Here is a 19,617-nt window from a genome sequence, read left to right on the forward strand (position 1 = left end):
CAATCATCAGCAAAGTGATGGAAGGTGTCGTCGACAGTGCTATCAAGCGGCACTTACTCAGCAATAACCTGCTAACTGACGCCCAGTTTGGGTTCCGCCAGGGACACTCAGCTCCTGACCTCATTACAGCCTTGGTCCAAACATGGACAAAAGAGCTGAACTCAAGAGGTGAGGTGAGAGTGACTGCCCTTGACATCAAGGCAGCATTTGATCGAGTGTGGCATCAAGGAGCCCTAGCAAAACTGAAGTCAATGGGAATCAAGGGGAAAACTCTCCATTGGTTGGAATCATACCTAGCACAAAGGAAGTTGGTTGTGGTTGTTGGAGGTCATTCATCTCAATCACATGACATCACTGCAGGAGTTCCTCAGGGCAGTGTCCTAGGCCCAACCATCTTCAGCTGTTTCATCAATGACCTTCCCTCCATCATAAGGTCAGAAGTGGGGATGTTCGCTGATGATTGCACACTGTTCAGCACCATTCGAGACTCGTCAGATACTGACGCAGTCCGTGTCCATATGCAGCAAGACCTGGACAACATTCAGACTTGGGCTGACAAGTGGCAAGTAACATTTGCACCACACAAGTGCCAGGCAATGACCATCACCAACAAGCGAGACTCTAACCATTTCCCCTTGACATTCAATGGCATTACCATCACTGAATCCCCCACTATCAACATCCTGGGGGTTACCATTGATCAGAAACTGAACTGGACCAGCCATATAAATACTGTGGCTATAAGAGCAGGCCAGAGGCTGGGAATTCTGCGGCGAGTGTCTCACCTGACTCCCCAAAGCCTTTCCACCATCTACAAGGCACAAGTCAGGAGTGTGATGGAATACTCTCCACTTGCCTGGATGAGTGCAGCTCCAACAGCACTCAAGAAGCTCGACACCATTCAGGATAAAGCAGCCCGCTTGATTGGCACTCCATCCACCACCTTCAACATTCACTCCCTCCACCACCGGCGCACTGTGGCTGCTGTGTGTACCATCTACAAGATGCACTGCAGCAACTCGCCAAAGCTCCTTCAACAGCACCTTCCAAACCCGCGACCTCTACCACTTAGAAGGACAAGGGCAGCAGACGCATGGGAACATCACCACCTACAAGTTCCCCTCCAAGCCACACACCATCCTGACTTGGACCTGTATCGCCGTTCCTTCACTGTCGCTGGGCCAAAATCCTGGAACTCCCTTCCCAACAGCATTGTGGGTGTACCTACACCATATGGACTGCAGCGGTTCAAGAAGGCGGCTCACCACCATCTTCTCAAGGGCAATTAGGGATGGGCACTAAATGCAGGCCTAGCCAGTGACGCCCACATCCCATCAATGAATAAAAAATAAATAAATTAAAAAAAATTACCATCCTTCCTGCATCTAGTCTGTCTAGTTCTGTTAGAAATTTATAAGTTTCAATGAGATCCCCTCTCATTCTTCTAAACTCCAGTGAGTATAAGCCCAATCGACCCAATCTCTCCTCATACATCATTCCTGCCATCCCAGGTATCCGTCTGGTGAATCTTCGCTGCACTCCTTCCATGGCAAGAACATCCTTCCTCAGATAAGGTAGCCAAAACTGCACACAATACTCAAGGTGTGGTCTCACCAATGCCCTGCACAACTGCAGCAAGACATCCTTGCTCCTGTACTCAAATCCTTTCGCTATGAAGGCCAACATACCATTTGCCTTCTTAATCATCTAATCCAGGAGCGGTGTTTGCAGTGGGGCCCCCGTGCAAAGGTTCAGTTTGAGACCCTGATATTTTACTAGAAAATGATGCTACCTGCTTAATCTGGTGTCAAATCCACCGTGTCCGATTGTGAAAAAGCATGTTTGTAATGGGCAATATAAAAATAGTAGACAGAATAATAAGCGATCGATAGAAATGACTATTTTGCTGAACAGAGAAGGAGAACATTAGAGATGTCTAGGAAACAAGCGTTAAGGTTCTCTGAAGATCCCCCTGGAAATCCTGCTAAAAGAGGTCAGGATGAGGAAGAAAGTGCTCTTTCCAACAAGTGCCAGGAGGATCTCTAAACACCAAGGGAGTGAAATTCGGAATCGCCCCGTTTGGGGCGCAATTATCGGCCGGGCGCAAAGTTTAGCGCCTGGTGCTAAATATCGCCTTCGACTGCAAACTTGGCTTCTATTGCCTCTGGAGGTGATTGGAGCGCTAAATCAGGCGCTACACACCTCTCTTAAGATGCTAACGCCGAGGAGCGGGGCGCTACCTCAGAGCGCGGGCGAAGCTCATGTGATGTCAGTCAGCAATGGAACACAGACACACTGGCGCCGGCCAGTTCTTAAAGGGGAGGGTCAATCTTGCTCGCCAGCCGCACCCTGCTCATTGCAGCCTTGAATCTCGGCCTGGAGAGGCCTGTACATCAAATCTGCTGGAAAGAACAATGGAGAGAACCAGGGAAAGAGCTCAGAGTGCAGCCCCCACAGTCTCTTCTAAATCAATACGAGGAAGGGCAAATCAAAATCAATCTGCAAAGTGCTGCTCAGTACCCAAAACTCCTTCACACAGCATTGAATCTTTCCAGAAGTCTCTCTCTCTCTCTCAGAATGCGTGGTGCAAAAATGTCGCTGAAAAGAAAGGCAGGAAGCAGTCGCCTTTAAATAGCGCTCCCCCAGTCCCTTCCCAACTGCAAAACACTCCCTTCAACCTGTCGTTGCTAGCGGCAGGCAGTAAGGCAGGGGGCGCCACTCAATATCCGGTCCAGAGCGCTACCGGGGCATTGCGCACTCGACTGACGTCACGATCTGTGCAGGAGATCATGGCGGAAGTGTTTAGCGCCGCCGCAAAATGTCCGGTCAATTTCACGAGCGGCGCAAACATTGCTGTGCCCGGGCGGTAGGTGCTTTGCGCCCCATTATCTCCCTGTTAGGGCGCTAACGGGAGGTGCAAAGCAACCAAATTTTTCCCCCCATATCACTGAAAATCAGGGGGCCCTCCAGGGCTGTCAAGATAGGAGATTTCGAGTCATGGGGCATCTCTGAACAGGGGCCCAGCAATGAGAAGAAAACTGTTTGCTTCATACAAACAGTTATATCAGGTATTGGAAGGCCGACCAAGGGGTTTCACCGTCATGTCTAAAACTGTGGAGCAGTCCACTTCCAGCTGTGTGGTGTCATGTCCCAGGGCATCAGCACTCTGCAGTCTACCTTGGAGAATGTGGCCACCTCCAGCGATGCTGCAGCAAGGCCCTCACAGGTGTAAATGCGCACAGCCATTGGGGCTTTAGTGGATGCTCAAAGGGCGGCTCTGCAGGATCTGGGCTCAAAGCTGTGCTCCACTTTGGAGAGTCCACCTTGGATAGGTTGATGGAGCAAAAGGTCAGGGACTTGGAAGGCATCACTCATCTTCTGAAGTCTTCTCTCCTGAAGGAGCTCGACAGGGTAGATGCAGGGAGGATGTTTCCCCTCGTGGGGGAATCTAGAACTAGGGGGCATAGTCTCAGAATAAGGGGTCGCCCATTTAAATCGGAAATGAGGAGGGATTTCTTCTTTCAGAGGGTCGTGAACCTGTGGAATTCTCTTCCCCAGAGAGCTGTGGAGGTGGAGTCATTGAATATATTCAAGGCAGAGATAGACAGATTTTTGAATGATAAGGGAGTGAAGGGTTATGGGGAGCGGGCAGGGAAGTGGAGTTGAGGCCAGGATCAGATCAGCCATGATCTTATTGAATGGCGGAGCAGGCTCGAGGGGCTGAATGGCCGACTCCTGCTCTTACGTCTTATGTTCTTACGTTCTATGTAGATCAACAGGCACAGTGGGAGTGGCACGTGATGCCCTCTCTCAGGATGTCAGTACGTCTGCTTCCTCGCCACCCCCTCGACCCAATGCCAGTGCCAGAAAGCCAGCTGAGCCCTCAGAGGCTCGAAACTCCTCGAAGCATCTCAGAGGTCCCTACTTGAGCAACAGCAGCCATCCACCAGCTCTGCTGAAGACACTGGGCGAGCACTTTATAGGAGTATTAGAGACAGTAAACCTTCTTTTGAAAAAAGCACTATGGAGTTGATCACTTGGATAACAAAAGAATTCACTACAAAATATTGCATTTTTGAATTAAGAACATAAGAAATAGGAGCAGGAGTCGGCCATTTGGCCCCTCGAGCCTGCCCCGCCATTCAATAAGATCATGGCTGATCTTCTACCTCATCTCCACTTTCCTGCACTATCCCCATATCCCTTGATTCCTTTAATATTCAAAAATCTATCGATCTCTGTCTTGAATATACTCAATGACTGAGCCTCCACAGCCCTCTGGGGTAGAGAATTCCAAAGATTCACCGCCCTCTGAGTGAAGAAATTTCTCCTCATCTCAGTCCTAAATGGCCGACCCCTTATTCTGAGACTGTGACCCCTGGTTCTAGATTCTCCAGCCAGGGGAAACATCCTCCCTGCATCTACCCTGTCAAGCCCTGTAAGAATTTTGTATGTTTCAATGTGATCGCCTCCCATTCTTCTAAACTCTGGAGTATATAGGCCTAGCCTACTCAATCTCTCCTCATAGGACAATCCCCCCATCCCAGGAACCAGTCTGGTGAACCTTCGTTGCACAGCTTCGAGGGAACGTTGATGGTGGGTTTCTGGCGGGAACGAGCGGCAAGTCGATTTTCACGACCGCCCAACTCCCACTGGGCAGTTCGAGTTAAAATCGGGACCTTAGTTACAAGGACAGGTTGGAGAAGCTGGATTTGTTTTCATTAGAGCAAAGGAGGTTGAGGGGTGATTTGACAGAGATGTACAAGATTATGACGGGTTTGGATAGGCTAAACGGGGAAAGGCTGTTCCCACTAGTTAATGGTACAAGGACTAGGGGACACAGATTTAAGGTTTTGGGCAAGAGATACAGAGGGGGGGATGTTAGGAAAAACTATTTTACGCAGCGAGTGGTGAGGACCTGGAACTCGCTGCCTACGGAAGTGGTGGATGCGGAGACACTCGATGTTTTCAAGGGGAGACTGGATAGGCACTTGAGGGAAATAAACTTGCAGGGCTACGGGGATAGAGCGGGGGAATGGGACTGACTGGATTGCTCTACAGAGAGCTGGCACGGACTCGATGGGCCGAATGGCCTCCTTCTGTGCTGTTAGGACTCTAGGACCTTGGTGTCAGGCAGGCAGTTGGAGAGTAGGAGTGGCCTTTGAAACAATGCAGCAGGCTGCTTGTTCTAGAGTTTACATGACTTGGAAATAATTTTAGTTCTGTAAATTTCCTTTAAAAATACGATTTTATTAACCTACTTGCATTTTACACAATTAAAAAAAAATCTACTGGCGACATACTGAACAGTCAAACTCTAAAGACAACAACCCCAAGAGTATTCACATGAGCAAATATGCACAGAAAACAAAAATGCCAGAGTCCAACCGTTTCACAGAAACCATCGTACCTTCTCAGTAAAATGATCATCAGCGATAAGTAGATTAAAAAAAATATTCCCTACTTGAAAACTTACTTTGATCTTAATCCTTCATACTTTACAACTATGGTTTATGATTAAATGCACTTAATAACTAATTTTAGATACACGTGGGGGTGAAATTGGTCACCCCGCCCCCCCCCAGCTAGTAGCAGGAAACAGGCTCGTAGTGATTCGGTCGCCCATTTGACGTTGCTCCCCATTTCCTTTTCCAAGCTTCTGAAGGGTGCTGCCCGCCTGACTCGATTGCTGTGCAGGCCTCGAAATTGCCGCCCGAATTCAGGCGGGTGCCCCGTTTAAATATTTGGATCGGGTTCTACGCTTGTTGTAGGAAACTGGCGTTGATTTTCATGGACCAATGGGTGGGTGCGCGCAACTCAAGCCTGGCGTGGAGTGGCCTAACCAACGGTCCTTAACGGGACCCGTATTTGCAGACTGCTCCGTAAACGGACCAAAATTTCTTTTTTCTTTCGTTTTTTTTTGTATGGGGGCCAGGAGGAGGAGAAGTGCTCTCACAAAAGCACTGCCGCTGGTCCCCGCGCACTCCCCCCGCCCCCCCCGCCCCCTCCCCCCACTTGCCCTCGGATTGCCTCCCCCCGATCTGTACTGTCAGCTGGCACAGCGTGGGAGCCGGCTGATTTCCTGCCCTCCCAGAGCGGCTGAGCTGCCACAGGACACCCGTTTGAGCACAATACTAACGCGGCCTGAGTACCAAGGCGGTTCTGCCATTGCTCTTGTGGTGAGATCACAACCACGGCCACTTGCCCGATTACCACAGCGGACCAAAAATTGACCCCAATGGGGCTGGATTTTGCCAGCCCCGGGGAGGCGGGGTTGGAGGCGGGACTGCCAGGAAAATGGCAGAATCTGGGAGCGGGCACCCACCCCACCCCCAACCCGCCTCCGTGCCATCTTCCCAGGAGGCGGGTACCCGACCCGCGCTGGGAGCCGCCTCCCCCGAGGCGGGAAGGGGATTACAGCCACTTAACTGCCTGTTAACAGGTAGTTAACAGGCAGATAAGAGGATTATCCCCATTTTACCCCTGCAAGTGCGGGCTTCCCGACGTCAGGAAACCCCGCCAGGGTCACCGAGGCGAGCAGTGGGTCTGCGGGGGTCAGAGGGGTCGAAAAGTGCGCTGTGGAGGTGAGTGATGGGTGCAAGTGTGGAGAGGTAAGTGTGTGAGGTGAGTGGAAAGTGATAGAAAAAGTTTCCTTACCTTTGTTACTTCCTGCAGGCTTCAACAGTTGGGGATGCGGAGACTCCGGCATCTCACCGGCAGAGGTGACAGAATGGCTGCTGCATTCTCTGATGCAACAAACATCTAATTTCTGCTCACAAGAGGTTTGGTGAGTCTTGAATACAAGAACTCATCAAACTACAGAGAGTGTCAGTGTTTGACAGCTTCACAGAGCTGTCAAACGATGACAATTCATCTGCCTCAAAATGGAGGCGTTGTGGCAAAACCACCAATGAACTCCTGTACAAACGCATAACTGTCTTTAAACCAATGTTACAGCATCTATGTTCGTTTGCTGAGTGTAAACAGGCTTTCTGTAAAAGCCCTGAAACAACGCGATGACGTCATCACGTTGGTCACGTGATGCCCGAATGGCGGGAAACGTGATGACGTCAGAGAGTGGGAGGTCCTGAGTTCAGACCTCGTGGAACAAGCTGCTGTATAGACCTGTTTGCTGTTGCTGTTGCTCCTGCATGTTTTTGTTTTGTTCACTTGTTTAATTAAATTCGGTTGAACTGACTCGACCTCAGTGATTCAGTTAGGAATCCGTTGATTCCTACAGTGGGACTAAAACCCTGTGGACCTGCTGTGCGTTTCGTGCACTTTCTCGGTTTATGAAAGTACCTCCCTCCACAGCCCCCCCACTGCCCCCGCCCCCCCACCCTCCCCCGCCCCAGGAGCTATTAAAATGAACAGTTTCTCTTGCTTTGAGGACTCACATTGTGAAATTCGTGATGTAGGCTCCCTTGGGAATCTGTACGTTGAACACCACATTCTGCGCAGTCGATTCCTTGTTCACTACCTTGGTGCTGAATACAGTTTCAGCAAAGCGTGAGGTGATAATGGATTTAACTTTGTAGCTGTGGATGGTGATCTGCCCATCAATAAGGTCCTATTTGATAAAACAAAGGGTTTCAACAAACACGTTTATTATTCTGTCACTCAGGACATTATCTGTAAACCTTTTCAATAAAAATAAATACTTTCTGGAGAATGGAGGACTTTTCTACCTTTGGCACCAGATTCACATCGAGGATAGGGTCAGGAACAGAGGAATGGAGGAGATGCAGGGTAAAGCTTTAACCTTTCCTGCCGATTGTGAGCCTTTTGCCCTCAGGAGAGCGTCCTCTAATGCTCATGGGGAATTTTATCTCTTCCCAGACCAGCTATCCATACGCGTTTTCTGAATGAGATTACCAACTAGTGCCTAAATGTGGGTGTTTAGTATCGTGGACCTGTATCCAGTGAGTTAAAGTGGTCCGAGCTCATTTGGCATTGACTTGTTGCTGTTGGCAAAAGCAGGAAATTTTCTTTCAACAGTTTGGCCTGGACTTGGACCTTGGTCCCAGAGGTCAAAAGGTAGGCCTGGATTTTAACTGCCAGCTGATTTCCGGGCGGGAAAACGCACTAGCGAGTTCATTTCCTGCCCGCGGTAGCATGAGACCCAGCTGAGTTTAACAACAGGGCCTCACTTAAATTCCACCCAGCCAACTCCTCAACCTTGCAGGTGGGAAGTCGTCGGGAAGCAGCGGAAAACTGTACGGGTCGGAGGTTGCCGCCGACAGGAAAGTGGAGGGATTGGCTGCAGGGCGGTTCCACGGGGTCCTGTGATCGGGGTGGGGGTGGGGGGGGGAGGGGAGGGGAGGGGGGAAGGGGAGGGGAGGGGGCAGGGGATGAGATCATGGCAGGGACCCCAGCGGGTCCCGCTGGAGCACTCGTGCTCCTTTTGGCCCCAAAAGGAAAGTTAAACATTTAAAAAAAACAATGACCTTTTTGGGCCTCTTCTGGCTCCAATTCTCTTTGCTGGGTTGACCTGGTGGGAAACTCACTCAGGCTGCTAGTAAAAATTGCAGTCAGGTCCCAATGATGCCATCGGGACCCTTTGGCTTTGGACGGGTGCCCTTACCTCCTGCTCAGTTGAGCAGATTAAAATGCAAACCTGTCAGCACCTGGCTGCTCTAGGGTGGGTAAATAACTTGGGTGATTTTAACTGCCCACATGCCTGGGTTCCGCCAGATCCATCCATCCATCCACCCATTCATCTATTCATCCATCCATTCATTCATCAAAACTATCTCCTGATCGCTGAAAGAGGCACATGATTTAAACAACGTGGCTGGGAATAATCAATTACACTTATGCGATCAGGGAGAAAACTGTCATAAGGAGCTAGTTAGATTTATTCAAGGACCCACCTAACCTTTCAGTAAAGGACCCCTGTCAGTGACAACTAGCAAACTTGTGAAACTCGCACATAGAAATTATTTACGAAGGTAAATTGCCAGTAAAATGAAAGATGTCAATAACCTACTAGTCATGCAAACATCATGATCAGTAGATAGATAATGGTTAAACTGGTCAGCAATTTTAAACACAATAGCATAACAAAAAAAGCGCGACCCCACCTCCTCCTCCTCCTCCTCCTTCTCGCTGCTGTCATCGCTTCTCTGTCAAAGATAAAAATAAAACAGCAGAAAAATAAGTTTCTTCATGTTTAAAAAATTTAACTCATTCATGCCATTGTAAAATGTTATTTTTTGAATTAGGACAAGTATTAATGAATCAAAAAAGATACATTTTTTATTTGTTAACATTATTTGTTCTTCACCGATTAACCTCCACGTCAGGGAGATTTTACAATATTTCATTAATGTTGCTGATGCAGTTCTATGGATTAAAATGCTACGAGGTCATCTCAAACTCGGCTGCCCGTGTCCTAACTCGCACCGTTCGCCCATCTCCCCTGTGCTCGCTGACCTACATTGGCTCCCGGTTAAGCAGCGCCTCGATTTCAAAATTCTCATCCTTGTTTTCAAATCCCTCCATGACCTCGCCCCTCCCTATCTCTGTAATCCCCTCCAGCCCCACAACCCCGCCGTGAGATATCTGCGCTCCTCAAATTCTGGCCTCTTGAGCATCCCTGATTATAATCGCTCAACCTTTGGTGGCCATGCCTTCAGCTGCCTCGGCCCTAAGCTCTGGAATTCCCTGCCTAAACCTCTCCGCCTCTCTACCTCTCTTTCCTCCTTTAAGATACTCCTTAAAACCTACCACTTTGACCAAGCTTTTGGTCACCTGCCCTAATTTATCTTTATGTGGCTCGGTGTCTAATTTTTGTCTTATAATACTCCTGTGAAGTGCCTTGGGGCGTTTTAATACGTTAAAGGCGCTATATAAATACAAGTTGTTGTTGTTGATGCTGGAGCGTTGAGCTCTTGATTCAAAGATCGAAGTCGACAGTTGCATTCAGGCTTTCCTAGAGAGTGGACTTGATCAGACTTGGCCAGGCTGAATCGGCAGTGGGCTCCTTATCTGAAGCACTCAAGGGCATTTCTCAGTTCCTTTACCAGGACATGACTTTTGGCAGCATATAGGGACGTAACTGCTGGCTTGGTCTAAACCACTGCTCAGCCAGTCGACCATGAAGAAAAGACAGCAGAGCCTGGTTCGGCAATAGTGTTAGGCCAAATGTTCCTGGAGAAAATGCCAGCGAGTTCACGACGCACGCTTTCATTAACGTGCAAATCGGCCATCAAGTTCAGGGGAAGAAGAGATAGGTGGTGACTTGCAAACCTCCAGAACTTGTTGGTCGATTTACGCTGCTCTGCCATTTGCTTCGCGTAAACGGCATCTCGCCCTTAGCCTTCCCATTATTTTTAAGAACTTGCTGGATTTGCACATTAATTGGCCATTAAACTTGTCGCAGAAAGTTAGGGCTCATAACTGATAGTGTGAGTACCCTTTAAATGATGCAATAATTTTTAATGCAATGCCAATCAATCCCTCCGACACAGAAAGGGAACAATTTAAAACTGTTGAGTTTCATTCTTGCGTGTAGTACAGGAAACTCTCTTTTTACTGGCACCTAAATATCTGGAAATCTCTCTTAACCGGCAAAATTCAGAAGTAGGTTCAGGTAAGTTTTACTATATATTAGTGGCCATGTAACCAGGGTTCCTGGATCTGTGGTCGTGCAACAGGGACTCCTGGATCTGTGGCCGTGTAACAGGGACTCCTGGATCTGTGGCCGTGTAACCGGGACTCCTGGATCTGTGGCCATGTAACTGGGGTTCCTGGATCTGTGGCCGTGTAACCGGGGCTCCTGCACCTGTGGCCGTGTAACCGGGGCTCCTGCACCTGTGGCCATGTAACCGGGACTCCTGGATCTGTGGCCATGTAACAGGGACTCCTGGATCTGTGGCCATGTAACCGGGGTTCCTGGATCTGTGGCCGTGTAACCGGGACTCCTGCACAAGTGCCGTGTAACCGGGGCTCCTGCACCTGTGGCCGTGCAACAGGGGCTCCTGGATCTATGGCCGTGTACGGGGCTCTCGTACCTTGGTAAGTATACTTCTCTGTAATCCGGACTTTTTGATCAACCGGCACCACGCCGGTCCCGTCGGTGCCGGATAAAAAAAGAGTTTCCTGTAAATACTTAGAGATTTAAAGAATTTCAATTTTTAAATTTTAACCTTTTTTCTTACTTGTCCTTTCTGTCTCTTTTTCCTCACTCTTAATCCAATCTTTCTTTCCCTCTCTTTATTTCTCTTTCTGTGCCTGATTTCTAATTAATCCCCTCCCCCCACCCCCACCGCCCCTGATCTCCGTCGTTCCTGTTTCTTTCTCAACCATGATCTCATTGAATGACGGAGCAGGCTCGAGGGGCCGAATGGCCTACTCCTGCTCCTATCTTCTATGTTTCTATGTAATCCTTAAATCTCATTAGTTAACGAGATATGCTGTTGGTCCTGTCGTTCACTAAAGTCCCAGGTGCCCATTTGCTCTCGCCGTTATCAGTTCACACTTCCAGGAAGTTACGGTGCAGATTATATTCAAGCTGAAAGGTGCAGGAAAAAGTCTAACTTATGGCGCACGCCGCGAGCTGCCCTGCTCCTGCAAAATCTGGCCCACTTTGTTTGTGGTGATGGTGATTTAAGACCAGCGAAGCCTTTTTTTGGGCTGTGGACACATCTATCAAATATTGTCCAAACTCAATTCACTCAGGCCCTTTAACAGACAACAGAGGAGACTTTCATTCCATCTCTTTCAGCTCAGACTCAAATCCCTATCTCTGAGATACACGCTGTTCTAGTTCACAGTTGTCAAAAGCAACATTATCTGTTTGCATTTGACCTGTTTTTTTCTCTTCTCTATCTGTTCATCAGCAAGGCCGTAAACCCTCACGTATCTTTGATAAGTCACGTCAGTCAACCAACGGTTAGACACATCACAAGCTCTGACAGCCAAACGTATTGGATACGTGCACAAAAGAAAAAAAAAAGCAAAGTTACGCATGACCGAAATCACAAAACTTTGCTTTTCCCTTTTCATAGGTGCAACAAGAATCAGCATGCTCCGATTGAGCTACATCAAACAGAGTTAAACATTGACAATTTGGATGTATTATCTGGGAATCAAAACTGACATTTTCTCTGCAATGAGGAATTAACCTTCTCAACACTTTTCCCACCCATCAGTGCAAACTGAAGTGTGGACCTTTTAAGATCCTTTTAAGATATGAATTTTCTCCTTAATTTTAGTTGATTCATATTCATGTTACTCACTTCGCCCTTCACTTAAGGAAAGTTAACAAAATAAAGATATGGTAATTTTTTGTGTTGATAAAGTTAAAGGCTGTTGGTGTTGGATGATGGAGCACTTTTTCCCACTTGATCCCTATTTCCCTCGTCAAGCAATCACTCCCAGGTTAGATACAGAAAAGGTCAAATGCGGAGTACAGCTCCTTTACTCTACTCAAACAACACGCCTGACTGCATAGCTTGGGTTAGTACCCACACCACACCACACCGATGAGAACTTTGTTTCATTTCCAGTATTAACCCATTATTTTGCCCTCTGACGAGGTTATCAACGTTAAAGCTAATTTGTACAAAATGTGAGTTCTATTTGTGTCTGGACATAATTCCACTAGGAACTGGGTTCAAAATGCACAAAGTCCTTACACATAAGACTCTCAGGCTCGTGGCATGGACTTATATGAAAAAGAAGTCTACAAAATCCACAGCTCCACCCTTCCCCTACATAACCAGATTCTGAAACACCGTGCTAATAGAAAGAAAGAGATGTATTTATTATGTGTCAAGTGCTTCACACAATGACAAACATAGCAGCCATTTTGCATCACATTCTCACAAACAGCAACAAGATGAATAATCAATTAATTTGTTTTGTTTGAAGAAGGAATGTTGGCCAGGACATCTCCCTGGATTTCTTTGAATAACGCCATGGAATCTTTGACATCCATCGGAACAGCTTTGGCAAAGCACCATCTGAAGGGCAGCCACTATGTATCCAACACTCCCTCAGGTAACATACTGGTAGGTCATCTTAAATTACGTATTCAAATACTAGAGTGACATTTCAACCTACTGCCTACTGGCTCAGAGGCCAGAGTGCGATCAACTGAGCCAAGACTACACAACCAGAAATAGGCTACCATTTTTAAGATTAAGCCTCTTGCTTCCTGTGCAGCCCTCACTTCCTTCACCTCACCATTGGTGGCCGTGCCTTCAGCCGGCAAGGCCCTAAGCTCTGGAATTCCCTCCCCAAACCTCTTTGCCTCTCCACCCCTCCCTCCTCCTTTAAGAGGTAGCTTAAAACATTTCCGCCAGCTGTCCTCCCGAGCCAAATCTTGCTGGAAAAATAACGGCATTATTAATGGGAAAATCACCCGCAAATTCAGGGGATTACAACATCCTCCTCACAGCATACCCTCCCACCCAACTTCACACTCACTCTTCAGCCCCAGGAATTATGGACCTGCCCTCATTCAGTTGTTATCTGACTTGCCTGTACTTTATATATTTGCTAAGAAAAATTATTGTGCCATTTGAATAAAATAAAATCAATTTAAATTTTGAATGTACACAATCAAATATTTGTCCAAAAAAGTTCATTGAAATTAATAAAATTAATTTATATAAATGTATAAATCCAGAAGAAGAATAATAAATCATGCTGTCTGAGGCTGGTTCTAAAGCAGCAATCTTCTTCAGAAATAACAACAGAAAATGCTGGAAAAACTCAGCAGGCCAGGCAACATCCGTGGAGAGAAAATAGAGTCAACGTTTCGGGTCAAACCCTTTGTCAAGACTGAAGGCCAGGCTGGGAGAGAACAAAAGAGAAGTGAAGAGACATTAAGAGGTATTCAAAACGAGACGAGATGGTGATAGGACTAGTGGAGACAAAAGACGGCTCTAGATTAGGTGTGAAATGCGCTGGCAGAATGGGAGACAGCTGCCGTGTGGGAGAGAGAGAAAAAAAGCGGGGGGGGGGGGCGGGGGAGAAAGGGCCAAAACAAAGTTGTGGATAAAAAATGAGTAAAAATGTAATGGGGGCCGAGGTTATGATCTGAAATTGTTGAACTTGATATTGAGTCCGGAAGGCTGTAAAGTGCCTAATCGGAAGATGAGGTGCTGTTCCTCGAGCTTACGCTGAGCTTCCGTGGAACAATGCAAGAGCCCGAGTACAGTGAGGTCTGAGTGGGAATGGGGCGGTGAATTAAAATGACAGGCGACCGGAAGCTCGGGGTCATCCTTACGGACTGAATCTTCTTCAGAAGCTGTTTCACCAGCTCATTCCCACCATTAAACCATTCCAATTATCCCTGAAGGCCCAGTGAGGCTACGTTTGTTTCCATGTCTGTCCTAAGTTAATTAATTTCAGTGAGGGTGGTGCTAAGGGGTACAACCATTGCCTTTAGTACCTTTCAGCCAGGAAGAGAAATGATCAGACAGAGTTCCTGCTCCTGATCTTCATCCAGCGACCTCTGCTGGAACCACATCTATGTGGTGTTGGGTGTTGGGTAAGGAGCGACAAGATTCACTCAGCTGCAATCGAATAACCTGCTGTTGCTCATTGTCAAGGGCCACACATTAAGAAGATGGTGTGAGTGAGGTACTGGGATGCTGATAGGACTCGGGGAACTTTACAGCAGCACCAGTCAGCCTTGGCTCAGCAGTAGCACTCTCACTACTAGTCAAGGAAGAGCAGGAGAGCTCTCCCTGGTGTCCCGGACAATATTTATCCCTCAAACAACATCACTAAAAAAAAAGATGATCTGGTCATTAACTCATTACTGTTGGTGGGAGCTTGCTGTGCACAAATTGGCTGCCGCGTTTTCCTGCATTACAACAGTGACTACACTTCAAAAAGTACTTCATTGGCTGTAAAGTGCTTTGGGACGTCCTGAGGCCGTGAAAGGTACTATAGCAATCTTTCTTATAAGTCAGCACCTTGTAGAAAGCAGGAGGAAAAGGGTAGGAAAATTGAAAAGATATAGAAACACCCATTACACACACACTAATAACCTGTCGTGGAAAGGAATGTAATTTTACTTTTTATGTTCTTAGTGGACATCTGGGAGGAATGATTTCCCTGGTCCCTGTGTGTAGCAACATCATAATTATATTCTTTTTAAAAGCTTTAAAAAACTTTCCGATGTAACTGCACACAGTGACAAGAGCCATTCTTCTCCCCAGAGAGTTAATGAAAATCTTTGCACTGCATCAGACTTTTGTCACCCTCAGTGATTAGTGCACTCAACATCAGCAGATATTGATCCACTCAGACAATTTACATGCCAATATAGTGAGCTGCTGTCAGGATGAATGGATTGAGCCGTACCTTTTGGCGTCTTTCGTATGTGTTTATGTTTGCAGGAGGACCATCTTTAACCTCACCAGGTTCAGGAACTCCAATATGCTGACACAGAAAGAAGCAAGTTTGTTATTGAGGTCGAACAACAACAACATGGGACTTTTTATTAGTTCAGAATAAGTTTCATTAACTCATCGTTAAATTACTATCACAACTATAATACAACATGGTTAGATTTCAGGATATATTTTTGTGATATCCTATTTGCATGATAGGAACCAGACTTTTGTATATTTATGCGCCCCTCTCCTGCCTGTAACGAGAATCTCCCAAAATCCGGGAGATAAATTGGTAGCTATTTTGTCCCTATTTTAACATCACCCCCCACCCCTCTCGAACCATTCGCCTCGGGCTTGGGGGGTTAAAGTTGGGGCTTATAGAGCAGGGTGGTGGGATACAGGTCCGATTCCTTCTTCAAATTTCCCTGAGGTCTTGATGTGGGGTTGGAGATGCTGTGACCTTGCCCATACAGGGGAAGGTAGGTCAGGGCAAAAACACCACCAAGCACGGCTCCCACCTTCAGTGCATCGCAACCCATTGGAATACCTCCGGCACTGGCCCTGAAGTCAAGGCTAGGACCGTTCCAGGTCTGCACGGCTCCAAGACACAGGCTTTACCTCTGAGCCATCAGGACATCATTTCACTTAAACATAAACTAAATTCAGGCTGAAATGATGGCTTCCCATAGATGGGGAAGGAATATCAGAGGGCGAGTGAGTCATTGGTTAAAGAGCAGCAATGGAGAGGGTTTGGATAAGGTTTTCCAGCCCAACTTTTGCGCTGGGAGTGGAAAAGAGGGGAAACAATTAAAATGGAATTGCAAATAAAGGAATCAATATCCACATTGGTCTACATGCCAGGACTCTATACTGGATACAGATGTAAGAAAATAGATTTGAGACACTTTAGGCCAGGGTTTTCCACTTCTGCACTCACCAGCCTTTCATTATCATCCACTGAAGTGAATGGGTGGAAAAGCACAGGCTGGCCTGTGTGGGAATAGAAAATCCAGCGTTGAATTGTTGCACTCCTGATGAACATGCAGTTTCCAAGGTGATGTCTTTTACTGAGCTGAAATAGTGACGCATCAAATCGCACCCAATTACCTGCTCATGGCTTCTCTGTTAATAGTCCTAATTAGATGCAGCACGGAATACAACTTTTCAATTCGCTACGTGGTATCAGAGTGGATAATATCACAAAGCGCCTCCTGAGGCTGTCAGGTGTATCACAAGTGTCTGGTACAACACGTTTTTTGAGGTTCTTTCGCTGTAGGTACATAAGAATGAGGAGCAGGAGTCGGCCATACGGCCCCTCGAGCCTGCTCCGCCATTCACTAAGACCCGTGGCTAATCTTCTACCTCAACTCTACTTTCCCGCCCTATCCCCGCATCCTTTGATTCCCTTCGTGTCCAAAAATACGCTCTCGCATCATCTGAAGGTGGTGTGTGTACAGGGTTGACGGCAGATCAAAGCAATCTCAAGGCCCAACTGTCTAACGCGGAAGCCAGTGACTGCAGACCTCAGACTGCAGTGTAAAGGTGATCTTCTACAGTTTGGGTTCTAAAGGGCAAAATTTAGTAACAACGACAAGAATGTTAAATGTCCAGCCTTATTCCAATTGGTTGTCCCTCCCAGGGATAAAGTTAGAAATATTTCTAATGCTAAAAAATGAAGTGAACTTTTCTAAATTATCATACAACAAGATGTCACCACCAAAGGAATGCCCATCAGCTCAGATTGGGTTTTGGATATGCCTATGTGAATGGAGTCTCCAAACCCGAATGACTTGTTCTGAGCTCCATTGATGGAGTACGAGTACGCCGCAATAAAGAGCATGTATCAAACTCCTCCTTAATAAAATAAAAGCGGCGCCATAGCTTCAGGAGTTGAGCCAGCCTCCGAAAGCTCAGCACCAATTTCATTACAATAGTGTCACACAATTACATCTTTTGCAACGTGAATGACGTATTTGGTAAAGTAAATGTTATCATCATTATTTATAAATGAGCCCAATAGTTTTGCAATTGCAGTGGCTCAGTGCGGTAGCGCTCTTGCCTCTGAGTCAGAAGTTTGTGGGCTGAATGTCCTACTCCAGAGACTTGAGCACATAAACCTAGACTGACACTCCAGTGCGGTGCTGAGGGAGTGCTGCACTGTCAGAGGTGCCATCTTTCAGATGAGATGTTAAACCGAGGCCCCGTCTGCTCTCTCAGGTGGACGTAAAAGATCCCATGGCTACTATTTCGAAGAAGAGCAGGGGAGTTTTCCCCGGTGTCCTGGCCAATATTTATCCCTCAATCAACATAACAAAAACAGTTTATTTATTCATTGTCACATTGCTGTTTGTGGGAGCTTGCTGTGCGAAAATTGGCTGCTGCGTTTCCCACATTACAACAGCGGCTACACTTCAAAAAGTACTTCATTGGCTGTAAAGCGCTTTGAGACGTCTGGTGGTCGTGAAAAGCGCTATATAAATGCAAGTCTTTCTTTTTTTCTTCTTTTAATCCCCTCCCTCAACACACAGAGACCTTTGCACCAGACAGGCTTAAAACAAAATTGAGAAAATGCAATTGCAGGAGCCCATGTCAAACCCCAGACTCCCAAGTGTTAAAAAATGTAACATGGTCCAACAATATATATTTATTTAACTATTTTAATATTTTGTTGCTATGATACAAACTAGTTATTGCAAAATGACCTTAATCAAAGTAATATAGAATATGGGTACAATGTCCCTTTAAGATACTGTATCCTCACTTAAAGCAAAAAAATAGTTGCAGAAAAAAGGCTTAATTTAATATGTACGTTATAGTTTTGTAAAATTAATTCCGTTTCTCAGATCACAGCAAGACCATGCAACCTTTAAGTCAGATGTTTAGATTGCTATGTTCAGTTAACAATGTTAATTATCAAATTCAAACTTTTTAAAATGTAAAACAAAATGTGCAAACACTGCACCAAGCACTTACACTCAGATCGAAAAAGTCGCCTGCAATTATTTCAAGACTTCGTATTTCAGGGATGAACAAGAGGCAGATGAAGAGGGTGAGGCGTTTCATGCTGCCTGATGCTCCCACACTGATGCTACCGACACCAGACCCAGGACTGGCTGCTCACTTATAAATTCAGGCAAAACAACTGGAAAAGTTGCATTTGAAGTTCCTTCTTGAGTCCACTGAATACTTTGCCCTGAGATAGGGTCAATATTTGTATTGAGTATGTTACCAAACTTGCAAATAGGCTGTGGAGGTTGTGCAAACAGCCTGATGTTCTCTGTACCTTTGGATGATAACCCCTGAAAGACTGATTGATTGATTTTTTTCTTCTCTTTTGCTTTGTAGGCTCCTTGTTATTGCATTTGATTAGAAACTGTGAGATTCAAAAATAAAATAAAACTACCTCTGCCAGTGAGGGAATCCTACTGCACTTTGCGCACAAGTATGAGAAATAACGTTCCATGCCAAGTAATTAACGAAGAAGGCAGCCAGATAGAACACAAGCAACTCATCGTTGCTCATGAGATGTTCAATTGGTTCTAGGGCCATTTGGATCGTATGTAAGAACATAACAGAACTAGGAGCAGGAGTCGGCCATTTGGTCCTTCGAGCCTGCTCCGCCATTCAATAAGATCATAGCTGATCATCGACCTCATCACCACTTTCCCGCACTATCCCCATATCCCTTGGTTCCCTGAGCATCTAAAAATCTATCGATCTCTGTCTTGAATATACTCAACGACTGAGCCTCCACAGCCCTCTGGGGTAGAGAATTCCAAAGATTCACCACCCTCTGAGTGAAGAAATTTCTCCTCAACTCAGTCCTAAATGGCCGACCCCTTATTCTGAGACTGTGACCCCTGGTTCTAGACTCCCCAGCCAGGGGAAACATCCTCCCTGCATCTACCCTGTCAAGCCCTGTAAGAATTTTGTATGTTTCAGTAGATCACCTCTCATTCTTCTAAACTCCAGAGAATGTAGGCCTAGTCTACACAATCTTAATTGATCCTAGTTGAACTCCAGATAAGCATGTTCTCAATGACACTTTAGTTTACAGTATATCTATAAATATATGTTTCTATAATCTGGAGAATTACCTCTCCAGTGTAAATTCGGACACCCTGATACACAGATATGGAAGAAAAGTATTACATAATAAAAGTTAATTCACCCCACACGCTTCTACTACATTTCTCTTAAAAGTGCCACAGTTTCCAATCATTCTGCTGGTGGCTTCCCATTGCCTCCATGTGGGAGACTT

General features: G+C 46.4%; 1 protein-coding gene across 1 annotated transcript in view; it reads right to left on the reverse strand.

The window, feature by feature from the left end:
- itih2 (inter-alpha-trypsin inhibitor heavy chain 2) overlaps positions 1–18,490 on the reverse strand; it is an 84,510-nt gene extending 66,020 nt beyond the window's left edge. The window contains exons 1-4 of the mRNA XM_086010740.1: positions 18,330–18,490; positions 15,325–15,402; positions 9,084–9,125; positions 7,398–7,570 (exon numbers count right to left, since the gene is read on the reverse strand). Of these exons, the coding sequence (XP_085866866.1) occupies positions 7,398–7,570; positions 9,084–9,125; positions 15,325–15,402; positions 18,330–18,419 (383 nt within the window). The 5' untranslated portion in view covers positions 18,420–18,490. The remainder of the gene's footprint in view (positions 1–7,397; positions 7,571–9,083; positions 9,126–15,324; positions 15,403–18,329) is intronic.
- Between the last annotated feature and the right edge of the window lie 1,127 nt (positions 18,491–19,617).

The sequence above is a fragment of the Somniosus microcephalus genome, chromosome 17, assembly GCF_052327205.1.
Source record: "Somniosus microcephalus isolate GS21.2 chromosome 17, FLI_Smic_1.0, whole genome shotgun sequence".
Taxonomy (NCBI): domain Eukaryota; kingdom Metazoa; phylum Chordata; class Chondrichthyes; order Squaliformes; family Somniosidae; genus Somniosus; species Somniosus microcephalus.